This window comes from Lynx canadensis, chromosome D3 (assembly GCF_007474595.2).
Source record: "Lynx canadensis isolate LIC74 chromosome D3, mLynCan4.pri.v2, whole genome shotgun sequence".
In the NCBI taxonomy this organism is placed as follows: Eukaryota; Metazoa; Chordata; class Mammalia; order Carnivora; family Felidae; genus Lynx; species Lynx canadensis.
Genome location: NC_044314.2, coordinates 62,288,099 through 62,310,116, shown reverse-complemented (window position 1 = coordinate 62,310,116; position 22,018 = coordinate 62,288,099). Strand labels below are relative to the sequence as shown.

Sequence of the window (22,018 nt, the reverse complement as noted above, 5' to 3'; positions counted from 1 at the left end):
GGCGATGGGGAGCGCTGAGGTTGCTGGGTGGCGACCCCGAGGGAGGGGAGCGGCAGGTGGAGGTGGTCAGGCAGGGCTGGGGGCAGCCCGAGGCTTGGTAGTCCGCGCCGTTTGAAAGCAACAGTTGAGAGCCGCAGCCGCCGCCGCAGCCGCCGCTTCGGCTCCCGCCCAGCCCGGCCTGACGCGGCGTCGCGCCCCCGGGGAGCTGCGCGAGGCCGGCGGTCGCGCCGGCTCTGCTCTGCCGCGTCTGGCACTCCGGGGCTGGCCGGGGAGCGCCCGAGGCGGGGAGAAGCGCGGTGAGGCGCTGGCCCCAGCATGTCGCTGCCGCCGGAGAAAGCCTCGGAGCTGAAGCAGCTCATCCACCAGCAGCTGAGCAAGGTGAGGGCCGCGGGCGCCGGGCGAGACCGGGCCTCTCCGCCCGCCTTTGGTCCTGAGCGCCCGACCTGGCATCCCGAGGCCCGACCGACGGCGGCGCCTGTTTGCCGGGGACACGAGCGCAGGCTCTGGGGCGCAGAGCACGGCTGGGCCGTCTCCGGGTGTCCAGCCGGGGCCGCTCTCTAGCCTCGCTGAAAGACAACAATGCCGGCAAGTGCTAGTGAGAGTTTGAGGTGACGGAACGTGGGAGAGTGATAGCACAGCTGTTTCTGGAGATCAGATCGAGTACAAGTTGTGTTTGGAGCAGGTGTATATTCAGAGGTCTGGAATTGGAATTACTTTAAGGGTGAAACTTGTGTCTTTCAAGTTGAACCAAATCAGCAATTCTTAAAGAAGTCATGAAAGGGAAGTTACTGAAGGACTTGCAACGAAAAGCGTTTGTGATGTTTCGAAGCTCAAGGAGAACATTGTTGAGGTGCTCAACTGAATGCAGTAATCTGAAATAATAAAAGCTACGGTTTATTGTACACTTGCCAGGCTTTCTGCTCAGTGTTCAGCATTTTTTGGCTAAGCCTCGCAATGTGGTCTTGGCAGGGCATTATTTTTTTTCCAGATTCATAAAGGGTGAATAAGTTAACTCAGGGTCACATCTAATAAGCAGACTTTGAGGTTCTCCAGGTTTGTATTCTTTTGATTATACAACAATTCTCTTTCAAAAGGTCTGCTTTGGTTGAATGTTATTTGTGGGGAACTGATAACAAAGGTAGCAGATAACCAGCTGAAATTATTCCTAGAATTTGTACTAAAAAAAAAAAAAATCATCCTAAATTTTTTTTTTGGTTTTCTTCCTTTTAAAAATCTTAACCTTTATTCTTATTGAATTCTGGTAACAATTTTACATTTACTATTATCTTGAGAAGCCTTCCTGAATTTTATCTATCTACTCTCCCATCATTTTTTTTTTCCTTTGGGTGTTTTAGAAAGAAATTAGCTGATTGGCAATGTTTGATGACTTTGTAATGTAAATGGTAATTCGAGTTTTCTACGTAGATGGATGTCCATGGCAGAATAAGAGAAATCCTTGCTGAGACAATACGGGAAGAATTGGCACCTGATCAACAACAGTTATCAACTGAAGATTTGATCAAAGCCCTTAGACGTCGGGGAATCATTGATGATGTGATGAAAGAACTTAATTTTGTTACTGTGAGTAATCTTTTAGGGGAAAGATTTTGAGAGTATGTTCTCATGCTTAATGCCACTTATAGGGTCCATATTTGGGGCCTCTTTTTAGGAAAACCACTTTAAAATGAGACAATTTGGGGGAGAGCATGCAACTCTTGTGGTTTGGAGTCTTACATTGGGTATAGAGATTTCTTAAAAAGTAAAATCTTTAAATAAACTTTAAAACATTAAATAAATGAAATAAAATGTTAAAAAAATGAATAAGATCATTTTCCCTAATACTATCTTTACTTCAAATATAAGCTAACTCTACCCTTGAAAAATAGCAAGTAGGATTATGTATCAGTGAGATTGGAGTTACATACCATATTGCTCTCTCTACAGAATTTTCTATTGTTATTCTCTGGTTCTGTAACTTTAAGTATACATATTTTAGTTAAATTAGGTCACCATAACCTAGTTCTTTTTCACTAGTATTGTTCTATAACGTTTTTGATTAGGCATATTTTTTTTTTAATACATTCTTTTGGAACTCCATTGTGATTAACAAATTATCAATTTCTTTAAAAAAATGATTGCATAAGAACCTTCAAATCTCTTCATACAAATAGGTCAGTAATGGGATGATAGTCTCTCAGTGCACAAATTAGTAAGTAGGTCTTTTGAAAATGAGGCAATAATGAGAAACTGTGACCTCAATATCTGGGTATTATAATGTAAAAATTGGATGGACTACATAATACATCAGGGAATAAGTTTTTTAATACAGCCTCTTTTTTTGGTTTTTGAGGTTTATTAACCCATTTGTTTAAAAATTGACCCAGTAACAGCTTCTGCTATGTGAATGTCATTTCCTTGTTAAAATTAGTTCATGGTAGAATCATAAGGCAAATGTTAGGTTTAGAAAAAGTTTACCCTTGTTTAAGACATTAAGAATTTGTTTTTAGCATTCTGTGGACATTGGTTGAAGGCTGTTTAATTACTTATCAAACTTTAGGAGTGACCAGTAACACCACCTTTTTTGCAGACTTTTCATTATTTTAATTATGTAATTATTTAATTAGGCTGGGAAAAGTTTCCTTGAGGGGGGCTTTATACTATTTACTTAGTTCCATTGTTGCCATTCCCTTGCTTAGTTATATTTTTTCTAATTTGTTTTCATTTTTTTCTGCCTTTCTAGGACAGTGTTGATCAAGAACTCCCTTCCTCTCCAAAACAACCTGTTTGTTTCACTGATAGACAATCAACCTTGTTAAAAAAAAGTATGTGTATTTCTTTTTAACATTGATTTCATTTTGGATAGTACTACATATTGATGTGCTATAGTGTTTGGTATTTGATAGAAAACATTTTTTCTTTCTGGAATGAGATACTAATATTTTTATGATTAATCATCCAAAAAAACTTAGATTCTGTTTTGCATGAAGTGTGTATTATGTCAGAAGATTTAACATGTAGCAGAGTGGAAGCAAAAACAGGATCACCTGTTGCTCATGTTTTAATAATGTATTTTATAAACACTGTACAGTCTTTTAATGGTAATTACTTTGTCTGAGTTTGTGGAGGTGAAGGAGTGTTGGATAAGCAACTAAAAAGTAGATTTCTTAAGCATTGGCTCTGACTCCTTTCTAGCTGGGAGAGAGTAGCCAGCATATAAACTCAGATAAAAATATTTTATTATGTATCTATTCTTCCCTGGTTGCAAATGGTCCTGGTATACAGTAAATGTGTTACTTTTTCTTTATTTAGTCTTTGATTTTATTTCTGTCAAGTTATTATTTCCTATTGTCTTGATCACATTCCTTAAGTTATTTGGCAGTTTCCTCATATATATTGCTACACTTTACAGCTAATATTGATCCAACACGGAGGTATCTTTACCTTCAGGTTTTGGGTGGAAAAGCTTTCTTGGAACATCTACAAGAACCTGAGCCTTTACCGGGACAAGTTTGTTCAACCTTTACTTTATGTTTACATTTTCGAAACCAACGTTTTCGTTCTAAACCTGTTCCATGTGCCTGTGAACCAGATTTTCATGATGGCTTTTTACTTGAAGTACACAGAGAAAGCTTGGGTAAGAAGCAATAATAAATTGTCATTTAATTGAGTAAATCTTTGTTAGGTTTTATTGCAGAACAACCATAAGACTTTTGCTGTAATGAGAGATTTAAAATGAGTAAATCTCCCTAGGTGTTTTTTTCTCCCCTCTTTTTTATAAAATCTACTTCCACCCGCCTTCTTACTTTATTTTCTGCTACTTAGTTTTCCTTGAAGATTATTTTTTTACTGCTTTAATGGTTGCTTCTTTTGTAATAAACACTTAAATGCCTATTCGGTGCATTATACAGTACTAGGCAAGTGCTGAAGATATATTGGAGGATGAGTCATGATTCTACTCATTTATAAAAGATGGCTAGATTTATGATGTTACATAACTTTCAAAAATAAAAAAAGTTTAGATGGGAATCTATAATTCTCATAATTTTAAAGTTGTGATAGTTGATTCCTATAATTATTTTACATAGCTTCTGTAAATGTATTTTATGTTTTGGTTAGCAAATTTAGCAAAGTTACAGAATTATACCTTTAGAATTTTAGATTACCTAAGATGGTTAATACACTATGAAAAATATTTTTTTCCCCTCGTGAAAAATGTTGCCTTAATTAGGCTGTTAATGGCTTCACATGCTGGCTCCAAGGTGCCAATCTTTCAGTTTTGTGTAGATAATACAGTGATTATTTCTGGAGGTTTAGGGATAAAGGTAGTTTAGGGGTTAATGTTGACATATTTGAAGGCTTTTTATTATGGTAGATTTTAGTTAAGTGCTTTTGTTTATTTTTTTTTAAGTTTATCTTATTTATTTTTTTAAAAAAAATTTTTTTTTTTTTCAACGTTTATTTATTTTTGGGACAGAGAGAGACAGAGCATGAATGGGGGAGGGGCAGAGAGAGAGGGAGACACAGAATCGGAAACAGGCTCCAGGCTCCGAGCCATCAGCCCAGAGCCTGACGCGGGGCTCGAACTCACGCACCGCGAGATCGTGACCTGGCTGAAGTCGGACGCTTAACCGACTGCGCCACCCAGGCGCCCCTGTCTTATTTATTTTTGAGAGAGAGTGTGTGTGTGCACACAGGGGTGGGGCAGAGAGAAAGGGAGACAGAATCCCAAGCAGGCTCTGTGCTGTGAATGCAGAGCTTGATGTGGGCTGCAAATTCATGAACTGAGAGATCATGACCCAAACTGATATCAAGAATTGGATGCTCGGGGCGCCTGGGTGGCGCAGTCGGTTAAGCGTCCGACTTCAGCCAGGTCACGATCTCGCGGTCCGTGAGTTCGAGCCCCGCGTCAGGCTCTGGGCTGATGGCTCAGAACCTGGAGCCTGTTTCCGATTCTGTGTCTCCCTCTCTCTCTGCCCCTCCCCCGTTCATGCTCTGTCTCTCTCTGTCCCAAAAATAAATAAACGTTGAAAAAAAAAATTAAAAAAAAAAAAAAGAATTGGATGCTCAACTAACTGAGCCACCCAGGCGTCCCTAGTTAAGTACTTTTAAAGAACAGACTTATCTCTTAGGGATGAAAAACCCTGATATGCATTGAGTAACTAGATGACTCATCACAATTATTCTAGTTTTCTCAAAAGTTAGTGACAAATTTGGGATAGTACTTTTTTAATAATTTGTTGTATACTTTCTGAGGCATTACTGAATTATTTCATTTGGTTTTATGTAAGTTTGTTATTAGTATTCTTTGCAATAGAACTGTTCTGTGTTGGCCATAATGGAATATGTAATGTGGTGCATTTGTTTGGTTTATGTTGCCAGGTGATGGAACTAGAATGGCTGATTCAACAACAATGTTATCAATAAGCGATCCAGTTCATATGGTGCTAATCAAAACAGACATATTTGGTGAGACTACTTTAGTAGCATCCTATTTTCTTGAATGGCGATCAGTTTTGGGCTCAGAAAATGGAGTGACCAGTCTTACTGTGGAACTTATGGGTGTAGGTATGATAACTAATCACTGTTACCTTTTTGTAACCAGTTTGTTTGTAAATACATTTTATGTTTTCCGAATGCCTTTATAACCCAGGAAGGAAACATGTAAAAATTTCATTAGAATTACAGTTGGACTCCAGTATTACAGTCTTAGGAAATGTCTTGAAGTGTGCTATGACTATAGAACTTCACAGTCAATCTGACCTTGTCTTAAGGAAAAAAATTTTTGTGGGAAATGAATAGAGAAATTTTGATAGCTTTTTTCTCCTCTCCATATCGATCTGATAATATGTAAGGCTGTAAAGAAAATTAAGATTTTTCACACACATGCATGTATGCATATGCAAAAATCTTATAGTTCAGCACACTCCGATGTTCGGTGCATCCCCATTAGTACTAGTGTCTTCCTACAGCAGTAATTCAGATGTGGAGTTGATATTCTTCCATCCTGTTACATGTGGGAATGTGGGACTCAAAGAAGTGTTAACTTGCTCATTGACAGGATCAGTGAGTGAATAGTACTCTTTGAGGACAGAGGTGGTGCCTGTCTTACCATTGTCTCCTTGGACTCTTTCGTACTTCTTGATGTATAATACATACTGTATTTGCTAATAACAGTGAAAAACAAAATGAAACCTGCCAGTATTTTATGCATAACCTGTAAGGGAATTAGTTTGGTATTGAAACTAAGTCACAGAATCAAACCTGGCTTGTGGACAGTATAGCTTTAGTACTTTAGATTTTGGTAAGTCAGACCCAGAATGTGTTTTTCCTTAAATAGAAAGTAGGGGAAAAAAATTTATGTGGGATATTTATTTTCAAAAGAGATACCCATTATTTGTCTTCAAATATAGGCCTAACATGATTATCATAATAATGACCAAGAAACAAGTGATTCACCAATGAAATAGTAAATAGTTCTGGTATAAAGTGTATTTGTTTTCTGATTCCTTAAATCCAAGCAAGGATTGAAAATTTGTACTCACAGGTGATGTGAAAAATGGGAAGAAATAAATGGGAATTACTTTGGATGACAGAGTATAAATATTTTCTGAGCGTGAGATTTTAACAGTTGTTTTGACTTTGTTTTTAATGTAAATGTTGGCGTACATTTAATGAGATTAAAAATTAAGAATCCCAAATCAATTAGATCCCAAAAGTCCCTTAAAATGTGATTAGGAAGGTCAGAAAATGGGTAATCTTATAATTAGATAAAGGCCTTTGTACAAAATAAAAATAATTTGATCTGGCTCAAATAATATGAATATTAAAGGTGATGTTGAATATTACCTATTTCATGTAAGTGGAAACACAAAATTCTTAAATTATTTTGGTTGGACTTTGGTTGACTAAGTATACATAGTTTTGAAACCTCTGAAGTTCTAAATATTTATATTTATAGGCACAGAATCAAAAGTTTCTGTGGGAATTTTAAATATAAAACTTGAGATGTACCCACCACTCAATCAAACATTATCTCAAGAAGTAGTGAACACACAGGTAAATAATTCTGAATTTCTTTTCTTTGTGTATTTGTTTTCATAGTTGTATATTTACCTGTTGATCCTAGACAGTGTTTTCTTAGAAAATTATCATTTATTAGTTTTAAGCAAGAGAATGACAATATGATTATTAAATTTTTGTCTTGGGAGAATAAAGATCACTAATATATGTAGACCAGATTGTAGAGAGGGTATGCAGAAACAGGGAAGTCAGGGGCTTCTGGGTGGCTCAGTTGAGTGCCAACTCTTGGTTTTGGCTCAGGTCATCTCACACTTGAGATGGAGCCCCGCGTCGGGCTCTGCACTGACAGCGTAGAGCCTACTTGGAATTCTCTCTCCTTCTCTCTCTACCCCTCCCAGCTGGTACACACACGTGTGTGTATGTGCACATGCACATGCTCTCTCTCAAAGAAAAATTAAACTGGGAAGTCAGGGGCTCTTACAAATGATGACAATGATGGTGGTTTAGATTAGGGTAGTGGTAGAGATGGGGAGCAGTATGTAGAATTGTTACGGTATTTAATTAAGGAGAAGAAATAGAAATTGAAAAAATATATTTTTTAAATTTCAAGCTTGCTTTGGAACGTCAGAAAACTGCAGAGAAAGAACGATTATTTCTTGTATATGCTAAGCAGTGGTGGAGAGAATATTTGCAGATTCGACCCTCACACAACTCCCGGCTGGTTAAGATTTTTGCACAGGTTTGTAATTTGCATTGGGAAAGGTTCACATCTGTATTTGAGATTTACTGTTGTATATGTAAATTTCATATATATGTAAATTTCGTGTATGTAAATTTCATATATGTATAAAGTTGAATTTGTAAAATGTATTTATTCCAGACAAATGGAAGTTTATTTGTAAAAATAGAATGCTGATTTTGTGATACTCTCTTTTACTAAGTAGGTGAGTAACATAACATAATCTTTGTTTTAATTTGGTTTTCATTTTCAATTCCTTTTTAAAACCTTTTTTAATGTATTTGATTTAAAACAGATGAAAACCCATTTTGTTTAACTTGGAGTGTGTCCCTGACTGATACTTAGTACTAAATAATTAACTACTAGGATACTTTGTGGTATTAGTTTTCATGTGCAGAATTGGGGCTTTGGGCATATATGCTTAGACATATATGTTGTTAGGGTATTTTTTTAAAGACAGTGTTACATGTAATAATTTTATTTAGCCAATACATCTGAGCCAGTGACTAGTCATATTTAACTGCATCATTTCAATTATATATCTCTGCCTCTGTTTTTTCTTGTATCCCATGCCCATTTTCTCTCATTAACAAATCAGCATAAAATATATGATCAGATCCTTAATTTGTGTAATTCTGAGGAACCATTCAAATATTTTATATGTATTCAGTGTTTTATAGATGCTTTTATATGAGTATAGTATGGTGTTATTTTGAGTAACATATCTCAAATCCTGTGCATTTGTCTAGCTTTACCCTGGGATGGGCTAAGAGTGGTTCAATTTCTAGATGAGGAGCTTAGGAATCGGAGAGCCTAGTTGATGAGTGGTGGAAATGAGGGAAAAGGTTTCTCACTTTCTGATCGCATTGTCTGTACATTGTTTGGGCAGGTGAGGTGGCAGTGACATCAGGATGGGGTGGAGAGAAACCAGTCAAAATATAACTGGCTCTTTACTGTCTATTTAGTCTGAGGTGAGATTCATTGCCATGTGGAATCTGGGACCAGAAGAAGACTGGGTGGGTGAGGAAGTGGATCAAAGAAATGACAAATGAAAGAGGAGGAGGAAGAGGTTGAGATATGCAGTTAAGCAAATCAGGGAATGGGGATTTTCATGCAGAAAATATTACTTAAACAAGTTCTCGTCTCTTAAAATTCATTGTAAGAATATTTGAACCACATAGGTCATTAGTTTCATGGTAACCATATGAGATTGTCAATTTGTCAGGCATTGCCACTTTTGTAAAAATAAGCAGTATAAGGGATAAAGGAATGAAGAATCTTTCCTAAGATCAAACAGCAACTCAGTCTTGGAGACTTTATTAAGTTGCACTTTTGCCTAGTGCTTTTTTAGCTTGATGGGACCACCTCTCTCTATATAGAGAGAGTAAATAAACTGTTTATCTTACTGCTATTCCCCAGAAGTGTTTTTTGCTGCTGCTTTCTATATTTGATTAGATAGGAAATTAAGGAGCACCAGTTACTTAAGGCAGTCAATCCAATCACAAAAACTATAGTTTTAAACAAAAGAATATTATTATATAATATAATTAAATTATATTTATATATAACATAATATATAATATTAAATTATACATGGTCTGAAAATGAATTTCCATTGCTTTCAGACACAAGAAGAAATAGTTTACAACAGTACTATCCTTCTGGAGTGATGGAAATGTTCTCTGCTGTCCAGTATGGTAGCCATTGTGCTATTGAGCATGCAGAATATGGTCGATGCAATAAAGAACTGAATTTTAAATCTTACTTAATTTTAATTAAAATTTAAATAGCCACATAGGGTTGGTGGCATTCTTAGTGGAAATTCTTAATTCTTAGTGGACAGTGCAGGTTTAGAAGCTGAAATATTGAAATTTTCAAGACATTTAGTTTATGGGGACATTTATAGGAAATATTGCTGTAATGAAACATAGGATATATTTGTATTCTAAGCTGCTACTATTGATGATTGATTTAGGGCAAATGCATCCACTTTTTAGGTGCTCATGCCTTCCCTATTAGTGGAGTTGTAAGAATAGGACTAAATGGCTTACTCAGGAACTCAGTTAATTACCTTTATCCTAACCAAACATCTGTGGAATCCTCAGAGTCATTACATTTAATAATCATTGTACTTTTTCTCCCTCCCTTGCTTGTTTTGCTACAGTACAATAGTAATTAACTTAATCATAGCTTTTAAATTTTCTAGTGCAAGAAATTTTTAAAAAGTTATAGAAGTTGATCTTTGAGGCCATTAAATTTTAGGAAAATGTTATAAATCACTTGAGGATTGAGATTATCTTTTTAATGTTGAGATTGTGATTTCAGGACTTAATATTCTCATACTACACTAGATTAACAATAATACTGAGTTAATGAGTTAACATAAAAGAAATCCAAGTAGTAGTTTTCTACTTGTCTCTAAAATTAGAATCATGATTTTCTGTTTTAAAAATGAGTACCTTGTGGGGTGCCTGGGTGGCTCATTTAGTTGAGAGTCAGACTCTTAGTTTTGGCTCAGGTCATGATCTCAGGGTTTGTGGGATTGAGTCCCATGTGGGGCTCTGTGCTGACAGTACAGAGCCTGCTTAGGATTCTCTGTCTCTCTGTCTCCACTCTCTGTGCCCCCCCCACCCCCACGTGCACACTTGTTCTCTCTCTCAAAATAAATAAATAAACATTAAAAAAAAAAAATGAGTACCTTGAAATACCCTATGCTTAAATCTCCTTCCTTTTCCTGTCTCTCTTCCTTATTTTCTTTATCTGTCTTTGGTTCTTCATTCTATTTGAGGTTTTGTTTTGTTTTGTTTCAACTGATCCCTTCATTCTGTCTCTTTCTGATTCCTAAGATAGCATGGGGGAGATGGAGACTTAGAGACTACCATGGATGTGTTTGAGCCAGGAGGTACAGTGGGGTGGGAGAGGACAGGGGAAAAAATCAGTGCCTTTTAGAGTTGAGGACCATACTTATGAGTGAAATCATAACATTTTGCTCTGCATCATATAAGAATTCATGGACTTTCTCATTATAATTAAATGAAAATGATAGGATTTTTTTTTATTGCTAAAGTATGAGATTATATTGGAGAAGTGATGTTTTTGTGGTGTAGAAAAGACATCTATAGTTCCGATAATTCGAACAGATGATGTTTCTGTTGGCTGAGTTAGGTCTTATTTCTGAGGAGCCTTGCCATAATAGAGAGTGTTGTCTTTGAATTTTGAATAGAAAGTAGACCTTTGACTTTGTCATCTCAGTAATCAAGAAGTTAAGGGAAATGTGGGCTTTTATAATATTAACTCTAAAAGCATAGTGGTAGACAGTCATCAGAGACTTTTGTATGCACCGTAGCTCTTTAGCTCAACTCCTAGGATATATTCTGTATTTGAAATGTAAGATGTTTTTCTAAAATGATTTTCGAAACTCTGCTTTCAGTTGACTTGGTTAACAAATCGTTGTTTCCTGTGGATCTCCAAGTGTAACGGAAACAAACAAAATGAGCTATGATAATTTGTTGTTGTGTCAGTAAATCAGAAAAGCTATTGTTTGAATACATAGTATTAAATTCTGTATGATAATATGAAAGAATAGTTTGGCTTAGAGCCCCTCTCCATCCCCTACCCACTTGCCTATTCTGTTTTCAGAGGAGTTCTTTTTTTTTTTTTTTTTTTTTTCAGTTTTATTGAAGGATACTTGACGCATATAATTGTATATATTTAAAGTGCATGACATAATGACTTGATATACATATATGTTGTGGAATTACTACCAAAATTAAGATAATGAACACATCCATCACCTCACATAGTTAACTCTTCTTTTGTGCGGTGAGGATGCTCAAGGTCTATTCTCAGCAACGTTCAAGTTTACTGTATTAACTACTCATCATGCTGTACGTTAGATCGTCAGAACTTACTCTTCTTGTAACTAAAAATTTGTACCCTTTAGCCTACATCTCCCCTATTCCTCCCTCTTCCCAACCATTCTATTCTCTATTTCTTGAAATGAACCTTTGATTTGTTTTGTTTTGTTTTGTTTTAAGGTTCTACATGTAAGTGACAACCACCATACAAGATTTGTCTTTCTCTGTTTGGCTTATTTCATTTGGCATAATACTCTTCAGATATGTCCATGTTGTCATAAATAGCAGGATCTCCTTTTTTATAGCTGAATGATACTCTGTTGTATATGTAATATCACATTTTCTTTACTGATTCATCCATTAAAGGAAATTTCAGTTGTTTCCATACCTTGGATATTGTGAGTGATGCTGCAATGAACATGGATGTGCAGATATCTCTTTGACATACTGATTTCAGTTGCTTCAGATATATATCCAGTAGTGAGATTGCTGAATCACGAGAATTCAAGTTCTTATTGTCACAAGCTTTGGAGTCAGACAGCTCAGGGTTTAAATCCCAGCTCTATTCCATAACACCTGTAGCTTCAGTTTCTTCATTTATAAAATGAAAACAGTAAGAGATGTTAAGAGGACTAAAAGAAAAATTACATGCACAGCCCTCAGCTTCCTGGTGCTGGATGCAGGGTAAGCATTCAATAAGTGGTGGTGTCCAGAATTCTTTTATCCCACGTTAATATGTTCTAAGAAAGTGTTAAAATCGGGGATGATTAATCTGTCATTACAGTGTTTTCCCCTCTTCCCCCAGGATGAAAATGGGATAAATAGACCAGTCTGTTCCTATATTAAACCACTTCGAGCTGGGAGGCTTTTGGATACTCCAAGGCAAGCAGCAAGATTTGTTAATGTCCTTGGTTATGAAAGAGCCCCGGTTATTGGAGGAGGAGGTAAACAGGAACAGTGGTGCACTCTGCTGGCCTTTCTCTGTAGAAACAAGGTATCCTACATATGTAATAGAATTGAAAACCAGTACATCTTCATTATTGTGAATTTATTGCATTTGAAAATAATTAACTTAGAAAAATGGATATATTGTCCGTTTGAACTAGTCAGAATCTTTTGTTTTCAATACATAAAGAAAAACCTTGGCATCTTTATTTTCTTGTATAGCTTCTTATTTAGTGTAATATGATTTTTGTGAGGTAGAGACAAGTAGTATAGTGTCAGAAATTAAGATATAGAGGTAAATTAAACAGTGAATTAGAGATGGCGCTGGGACCAGAACTATTCATGTGTTAAAATCTACTTAGATGATACATTTTTTTTAAAAGAGAAAATGGCAGGACAAAGTGAATATGGAAAAAAGTCTTGGATTGCATGGTATTGTGTTTAGTTCAAATATAAGTATATATTTAAGAATTTGTGTAGGGGTTTCTGGGTGGCTTAGTCAGTTGAGCGTCTGAGTTGATCTCAGGTCATGATCTCGCAGTTCATGGGTTCAAATCTGACGTGGGGCTCTGTTCTGACAGCATGGAGCCTGGAGCTTGCTTCTGATTCTGTGTCTTCCTCTCTGTCTGCCCCTCCCCCACTCATGCTGTGTGTCTCTCTCTTTCTCAAAAATAAACATTACAATTTTTTTTAAAAAAGACACATTGTTGATTTTTATTTTAAAAAATTGTGTAAGTTTATTGATGTTAAATGAATTGATTTCAGTAAACTAATTTTATAGATTGTGTGTGATATTTCCTAATCTGTGTTCTAAAAATTTGATAATATAAAATGAGAGCATCTGTAAGCATTCCAGTTCTACCAAAACAGAAGAAAAGAAATTTCTTTATTGTTTTGAAATAATTTTGTTTAGTTTGAGGTTGTATAAATAGTATGAGTATTCATTCACAAGGCAAAGCTTATCCAGTAGAACCTATTTAAGATTAGAGATTGATTTGTCAGGATTTTACCTTAAAAACAATTGAAAACTTAAACATTATAAAAAAATTATTTTGATTTATTCTCAAGCTGTGGTTTCCAAAAGTTGTGTTTATGGATTTTAGCTTTTTAACTTCAAATATAGTAGGAATGGTACATATTTAAAATTATTATGTAAAAAATGCTTTTGCAAAGCAAATAATCATCCCTTTGATTCACTATTATGTTCGCCTGAGTTTGTTTAAAGAGAAAGAATATCTTAAAATTAGAATCTTGAAAATTATTGAAAAAGTTATTCTTGCACAAACAGCAGCATTACAAGAGTAAAGGTGCAATTTCACATATAATTCTATTGCCGGTTTTTCATCTCTTCTTATATTTTTATATTTTTCTCCTGTGTATTTATCATTCTTTCTATAATTATAATTGAGATATAAATAAAATTTTGTGCCCTGTAATTTATACATTATAATTTAACATTATGCTATGAACATTTTTCCATGTGTTGCTATAATTTTTATGATCTCCATTTTAAAATGGTTGTCCGTATAAGGTTTTCTTTAGTTGACATACAAAATCTACTTAACTATTTTGCCATTGTAGTAATTGTTTCTCTTGGCTACAGTAGGCTTGCTTCCAATTTTTTGATGTTCTTGTGAGTAAATTTTTCATTGAATATCTTTGGGAGTATTATTTTTCCTTTGAAATTTTTAAACTATAAAATCTCAGTATAGAAATTGGGTGTAAAAGATGGATATTATATTTTTCAAAAGTCAATTAATGATTTTAAAATGCTATTGGTTTTAGTATAGTTAATAAAAAAAAACAGCAGTGCACGGGCACCTGGGTGGCTCAGTTGGTTGAGCCGCTGACTTCGGCTCAGGTCATGATCTCACAGCTTGTGAGTTCAAGCCCCACGTTAGGCTCTGTACTGACACTCGGAGCCTGGAGCCTGCTTTGGATTCTGTGTCTCCCTCTCTCTCTCTGCCCCTCCCCCACTCACACTCTGTCTCTCTCTCTCTCTCTCTCTCTCTCTCTCTCTCTTTCAAAAAATAAATAAACATTAAAAAAAAAATCAGTGCAGAGCCACTAATACAAAATTTGGGGGGAAAGAAATCATCCCCCATGCTAACCCTGAACTTGTTATTTTTGCTTTTGTATATTAATTACCCACAGTCCTACACTTAAATACATATCTTAATATAATTGCATCCTTACTGTTTAATATTTTGATTTTTTTATAGAATATAAAATATATTCTATTTTTGTGGTTTTCATAACATTTTTAAGATTTGAAAGTAATAAAACATTGTCAAAGAAAATTTAGAAAATAGAAGGGAAAATTATATATAATCTACCATAATTATTGCCACTGTTGGCATTTTGTTCTCTCATTTTTCCTAGTATTTATTGCCTTAAGATGATTACATATGGATACTGTAACTCATTGTTTTGAGTATTTTCCCATGTATTTGCATTTCTTAGTGTATCATTTGTCATCTTGTCTGTTCATGTCCTTTAGCTAATCATCTTTAAATCTTGCTGCATTTCTATCTATGTTTTATGAGTTTTTATAAACTTTTGATATGAAAGCTCTCTTTTTAAAAAAAAAAAAATTTTTAATGTTTATTTATTTTAGAGAGAGAGACAGAGGGCGAGCAGGGGAGGGACAAAGAGAGAGGGAGACACAGAATCCAAAGTGGGCTTCAGGCTCTGAACTGTCAGCACAGAGCCCAATGTGGGGCTCAGACTTCTGAACCATGAACCATGAGATCATGACCTGAGCTGAAGTCAGACGCTTAACCTGCTGAGCCACCCAGGCAGGCACCCCTGAAAGCCCTCTCTTAAAGTATACATGTTATGACTATCAGGTTTGTGAGCACTGACTGTGTAAAATAATTTAGGGTCTTCTAAAATTAGTGTATTTTGTCCCCCCACCATTGTTTCAGCTTAACACTAGACTTATGATTAAAAGTGAAAAAATTAATATTCCCTTTTATTGTAATTTTGTATTTGAATATTTGATGAGGAAACAATGTGAAGGAATAAATACTTAAATTCATTTCATTTTCTAGGGTGACTGTGAAGATCATGCTAATCTTCTGTGCAGCCTTCTTCTTGGATATGGATTAGAAGCCTTTGTGTGTGTTGGGACTAAGGCAAAAGGAATACCTCATGCATGGGTTATGACCTGTGGAACTGATGGAACTGTCACTTTTTGGGAGAGTTTAACGGGACACAGGTTTGTCAATTCAGCTTACAAGGATATTAAAATGAAGATGCATATGTTTTAAATTATAAGTTCTTTGTTTATATTGGTACCCAAAGGCACATACCGATAATTTTTATTATTGGATCCTTTTTGATGACTACGTAAAAAATTACTATAGTTAAAAAGCTGTTAAATTTGAAGAAAATTCATATACCTAGAATATTCTTTACCAACATGATTTTGGTGGAAAAAAAAATTACATTTTACTTTTAATTGTGTAATTGAGATACTCTTTTTCTGATGTTTTTCCCCAAGCCTAAAAATAAGCTCAGGTTGTAAATCATGATTTCTTTTGAAAATTTGATATCACCAACTCCACATTGGTAAATCCACTGTATACTTTTTTTTTTAGTTTTTCTGTCATCATATTTTTTAGAGTTCAGTGCTCCCTCCTTGCTAGGATCATTTCTTTCCTTAACTTCTCCCATAGCACTTTCAGTTTTCATTATTCCTGTCTGGCTATTCTCAATTTTCCTTTATCTTGTCTTTAAATGTTGGAGTTCTTAAAGGCTCAGCCCTGGGCCATCTTCTTCTTTTTCTGAATTTTTCCCTGGTTGATAATCATTTTGGTTAGTTATGCCTAATAATATGTAGCTAAATTATTTTAATTGTATTATCTGAGATGAATGTTTTTGATCTTAATGATTATACATAGAATATATTCTCATGTTAAAGTAGAGTTGATTAAAAAAAATTTTTAATGTTTATTATTTATTTTTGAGAGAGACAGAGCAGGAGTGGGGAAGGGGCAGAGAGAGAGGGACACACAGAATCTGAAGCAAGCTCCAGGCTCTGAGCTGTCAGCACAGAGCCTGATGCGAGGCTGGAACCTACGAACCGTGAAATCATGACCTGAGCCGAAGTCGAATGCTTAGCCAACTGAGCCACCCAAGTGCCCCCTGAGTAGAGTTGATTTTTATATCATACTATGTGCCATACAATTACTGTAGATAGAGTAATTGTAGAAATATAAGAAGGAAAAACAAATATTAAACTCTAGTCTTGGGAAATAGTTATGGCCTTAAGTGTTCAAATAATTTTCTTTCTCAATAAGATGCTGCCTTCTTAATTTTTAAGTTCTTATTATATAGAATTATGATTTACTTCTTTTAGGTATATCCACAAACCTGTCAATCCTGATGAATCTCCAGTTGCTGAACAGCCCAAGCCATTGTACCCATATCGAACAATTGGTTGTGTTTTCAATCATCAGATGTTCCTGGGAAATTGTCAGCCCTCTGACTCAGTAGAAATATGTGTGTTTGATTTGAATGATGAATCCAAATGGAAACCCATGAGTGAAGAAGCAATCAAATCTGTGTGTGCCCCAGGAGCTACAACATCCCTTCCTCCCTTTCCCCCTCTATGTGCATCTACAATTGATGCTTCAGTAACAAGTAATGAAATAGAAATGCAGCTAAGGCTACTAGTGTCAGAACACAGAAAGGTAATTAATACTGAACTTAGTAGTTTCATGCATTTTTTGTCAGTTGTCTATGTATTTAACAATTTTGGGAGGGGTGCAGGTGGGATAGTACAGTCACTTTTATACCTGAACGAAGCAAATTTAACAAAGCAAAGGGCAGCAGAGTTCCTGCCCTTAAGAAGCTTATAGTTTTGAGAGTCAAGAGAGTTAAGTTCTGAGACTCAGAAATTTCCAAATATACCAATACTTGTACTGTTTTTTCTTTTAAGTTTATTTTGAGAGAGATGGAATCCCAAGCAGGCTCCATGCTGTCAGTGCACAGCCCCGATGCTGGACTTGTATCTCAGGAACCGTGAGACCGAGAGTTCTTGACCTGAGCTGAAATCAAGTCACTTAACTGACTGAGCCACCTAGCACCCCACCAATACTTTTAAAATTCATTACTTCCTTCTAGAAATAAAGAGTGGTGAACTAGTTCAGATTTTGTTAAATACTACTGTTTTTATTTCTTTTTTGTGAAGTACTTATTCGTATTATTCCCTATTGAAAATATTGGGTTATAATTTTTTATATCCATTTTTTCCAGGTTAGTTTTGTTTGTTTTTTTCTTCCTATTACACTAACTTAGGTAGATGTAAAATTACATCCTTCTAGCTTTAATTTGCATTTTCCTGATTACTTATGAGGTCAAACCTCTTTATTAGCCATTTTGATTTCTTTTGTAAAGTACATTAAAGAAGACATAAAAAGCATTAATCATAAAAGATTAGTGTCTTTTAAGAATTTTTGTTCATTAAAATAAACCAGTCAGAGGCTGAAAAGAGCAGTACTGGCATGGGGAAAGTTATTTGCAACACATATAACCGATAAAGTACTAGAATCTCAGAAAATTTATTTCTAATTCACCTTTTGATGAATCCTGTTTTCTGTGTTTCTTGAGGCCATCAAAGGCAAACTGATAGATATGTTTTCTGGGCTCCAGTTACTATTAGCTTTGGCCTCTAAAATCTGCCATACTTACTTGCTAATTCATCAAAGCATCTAAAAGTATTTTGGAAAATATTTAGTCTGGCATTGTAGTTCTCAGCATAGGTTGCTCAAGGATCTAGTTCACTACACTGCTGGGAATGAAAGCCCCTCATTACTGCCCCTTTCCCTCCATCACTCATACTGCATTTTAATTTTCTTAGGTTTTGTTTACAAACAAAACCAGTATTTTATTACATTATAAGAATTTGAATAGAGAAAGAAAACAGGGTGCCTGAGTAACTTGGTTGGTTAAGCGTCTGACTCTTGATCTCAGCTCAGGTCACGATCTCACAGTTCACCACCCACCTCGGGCTCTGTACTGACAGTGCAGAGCCTGCTTGGGATTCTGTCTGTTCCTCTCTCAGTCCCTTCCCTGCTTGCATGGTCTCTGTCTCGAAATAAGTTAAGCTTAAAAAAATTATTCTTTGTTATTATTTTCTTTAAGTTTATTTGATTTATTTTGAGAGCGCATGCATGTGAGCAGGGGAGAGGCAGAGAGAGGGAGAGAGAGAATCCCAAGCAGTCTCTGCACAGACAGCCCTGACCCAGGGCTCGATCCCACAACTTTGGGATCACGACCTGAGCCGAAACCAAGAATCAGACACTTAACCAACTGAGCCATCCAGGCACCCCCTCCAAAAAAATTTAAAAAATTAAAAAAAAAAAGAAAACAAAACAAAACTGAGCTAGATACCAGTGTTGATCACTAAGTTAGTAGTGCCTGTAAATCAGCAAGTGAGATTTGCTTTTGCTGCTGGAAATAGATGGATGATACTGGACCTTTGAGGTCACTTGGAACCAGTAAAAACCTTGAATGCAAAATCAAGAAATGCTAGAGATTTATTATATCAAAATATTTAGAATTTTGAGAAGTTTTTTATGTTTATAACTGTTTTTAAAATGTCATGTGTCTGAATATCTGTAGTTTCTCTGATGTATATAAATGAAATCATAATTGCCTTCAACATTCCATAGAAACATGTTTTAAACTCCCTGAGGGCCTATAGCATGTCTTTTTCATCTTTTTATCTCTTTACAGTATAAAAGTTAGTGTTTTTTTAAGAGTTAATGCTCAATAAATACTTGAGTTTAATTATACGTGCAATTCATTTGTTGACTTTTCTCCCCTACTACAGTTAAATTTATGTTGGAGCTCTCAAATTAAGCAGATTCAATCGTATTATTTAAAGTCAAATAAAATGTGATCTCAAAATTCAGTGATACCATGTTTTTCATAGTAGGACTACTCCACGTGGTCTTTTCTAGTGGATATTAAGGAAGTATAGGATTTTGGAGCCTTTACTAACATCATTGTATTGAAAATTTTTTGTTGGGGGTACCTGGGGAGCTCAGTCAGTTAAGCGTATCTGACTCTTGATTTCAGCTCAGGTCATGATCTCGTGGTTGTGAGATTGAGCCCCTTGTCAGGCTCTGCGCTGACAGCATGGATCCTGTTTGAGATTCTCTCTCTGCCCTGTCTCTCTCTCTCTCTCTCTCTCTCTCTCTCTCTCAAAATAAATAAACTTAAAAAAAAAGAAAAAACATTTTTTTCCTCTAAGAAGTAAAACCAGATACCTATAGTTCCTTTTATTTTTTATTTACATGTGTCTTTATAATAGTTACTAGAAAGTTTAAAAAATTATGACAGGTTTTAAGAATTTTCTCTTGGAATATGTTAAAATAGTCAACACTTAACAATTGGTTTCTAAAATATTAGTGTATTTCACCTTTTCTTTTTTTCTTTTGTCTTTTGATTGCTATAGGATCTTGGTCTCACCACTGTTTGGGAAGACCAGCTTTCCTATCTCTTATCACCAGCTTTGGCTTCTTATGAATTTGAGCGTACAACAAGTATATCTGCAGGCAATGAAGAATTTCAAGATGCCATAAGGAGGGCTGTACCTGATGGTCACACATTTAAAGGGTTCCCAATACATTTTGTATATAGAAATGCAAGGCGTGCATTTGCCACATGTCTTCGGTGAATGACTTTTCGAATTCATAAATGTTATTATTGGCTTAGCAGTTTTAGCAATCTGTTAGTCTGGTTTTTTAGGAATGATTTTAGAATCACATAATGAAATTTTATAATGATTTATTTTCCTTGCCACAGATTGTGAGTCTGAAATGTAGCTCTAGGTAGTTGGATAATTTTCCCATTGATTTTGGTGCAATATTAGTTGAAGATTTCTGATCTTTTCTAGTGTAATTTTTTAAATTTATACACTGTGAGGAAATGTTCTATATTTCGGATAGCTTAACCAAAATTACAGGGCTGTTGGTAGCAGAGACAGGATTTTCAAAATTATTTTAAATGCTGACTTACTTGGAAAAAAGTAAAACCTATGTTCACTTCTTAATTGAATAAATCTTTCTTCTGTAGGTCTCCTTTCTGTGAAGAAATAATCTGTTGCCGTGGAGACCAGGTGCGACTGGCAGTTCGTGTCCGAGTGTTTACTTACCCTGAATCTGCATGTGCTGTTTGGATCATGTTTGCTTGTAAATATCGCTCAGTATTATAGGACTAACATTTCTGTAAGAATATACCTGTGTTTTATTGGAATTTTACACATTGTACATTACTAGCTGTTTAGAGGTTCATTATTTTAAAAATCATATTCTGGCTTGGATGTCATATTTTACTATTGTATATACCTGACTGAAAATGTTTGAAAAAAATCATGTATGTATTTAAAAATTAAGAATGAAAAACTTGTATAAATCTGAGTGGAATTTAGTATAAATTAAGTGTTTATTTTAATAAATGCTACTTTGTTTACAGGTATTCAGTAGTTTAAATATGAATATAAAATTTACCCAGTTTTCTTTGCATTAACAGGCAATCAGAGAGATACTTATTTGTCTGAGGGTTTGAGCCATAGTAAAGTCAATATGGAACATTATATTTCATAGCTTAAATGGGATTATTTTATATAAATAGAAGTTAACCTCACAACAGATTTATTTATTAGGTAAAAATACATCTTGATGAATTATCACTTTAGTGGTTTACCCGTGGCTATAGGGATATTTATGACTTTCCAGGGATTTATGGGAGGACTTCGATGCAAGAGCAGGAAAAACTAATACCCGAAAACATAAATATTAATAATAAAAAAAACTCACAGAAAAGTACATGAATAATTTATAAGTATTTGATTGAATTATCATAAAAATGAATTGAGTATTTTAGAAAAAATTTATCATACTCTTTTTTTTATGATACTGATAAAGTGTTTTCTATAATTAATTTTTTTTAATTTATTTTTTTAAGAGAGACAGAGTGCAAGCAGGGGAGGGGCAGAGAGAGAGGGCAGAGAACAAGCAGGCTCCAGGCTCTGAGTTGTCAGCACAGAGCCCGACGCGGGGCTCAAACTCATGATTTCTGAGATCATGACCTGAGCCAAAGTCGGACACTTAACCAACTGAGCCACCCAGGTGCCCTTGTTTTCTATAATTAATATTTGCAGTCTGTTGCTGATTTTCTGTAGTCAAAGGATCCATTATTAGCCTCTTCATGGATTCCATCTTATGAACCCACATTTGTTTTTCTTTCTTCCCTTTTTTCATTGTGATAAAAACATCAGTGTATATGTAACTACTTTAAATGGGAGAATCATTATGTGAGGCCACTGAAAAATAAGCATATGTAAGGGACTTCCTTCTGATACTTGTTTTAAAATCGAGCAAGCCTTTTTTTTATATATAAATTTTTTTTAATGTTTATTTATTTTTGAGAGATAGAGACAGTG

General features: G+C 35.3%; 1 protein-coding gene across 2 annotated transcripts; it reads left to right on the top strand.

Annotated features, from left to right (window-relative positions):
• The first annotated feature begins 256 nt into the window (after nt 1-256).
• On the top strand, nt 257-21,496 carry CEP76 (centrosomal protein 76). Of its 2 annotated transcripts, XM_030336933.1 has the most exons (12): nt 258-378; nt 1,426-1,581; nt 2,741-2,822; nt 3,410-3,634; nt 5,380-5,565; nt 6,959-7,056; nt 7,631-7,759; nt 12,422-12,610; nt 15,615-15,781; nt 16,925-17,258; nt 20,030-20,247; nt 20,650-21,496. In XM_030336933.1, the coding sequence occupies exons 1-12, from the start codon at nt 316-318 to the stop codon at nt 20,786-20,788; spliced, it is 1,986 nt and encodes a 661-aa protein (XP_030192793.1). In that variant the 5' UTR covers nt 258-315; the 3' UTR covers nt 20,789-21,496. The 2 variants fall into 2 exon arrangements, with proteins under 2 accessions (XP_030192794.1, XP_030192793.1); XM_030336934.1 differs by lacking the exon at nt 20,030-20,247 and having other exon boundaries at nt 257-378; nt 20,650-20,758.
• Nucleotides 21,497-22,018: the final 522 nt, after the last annotated feature.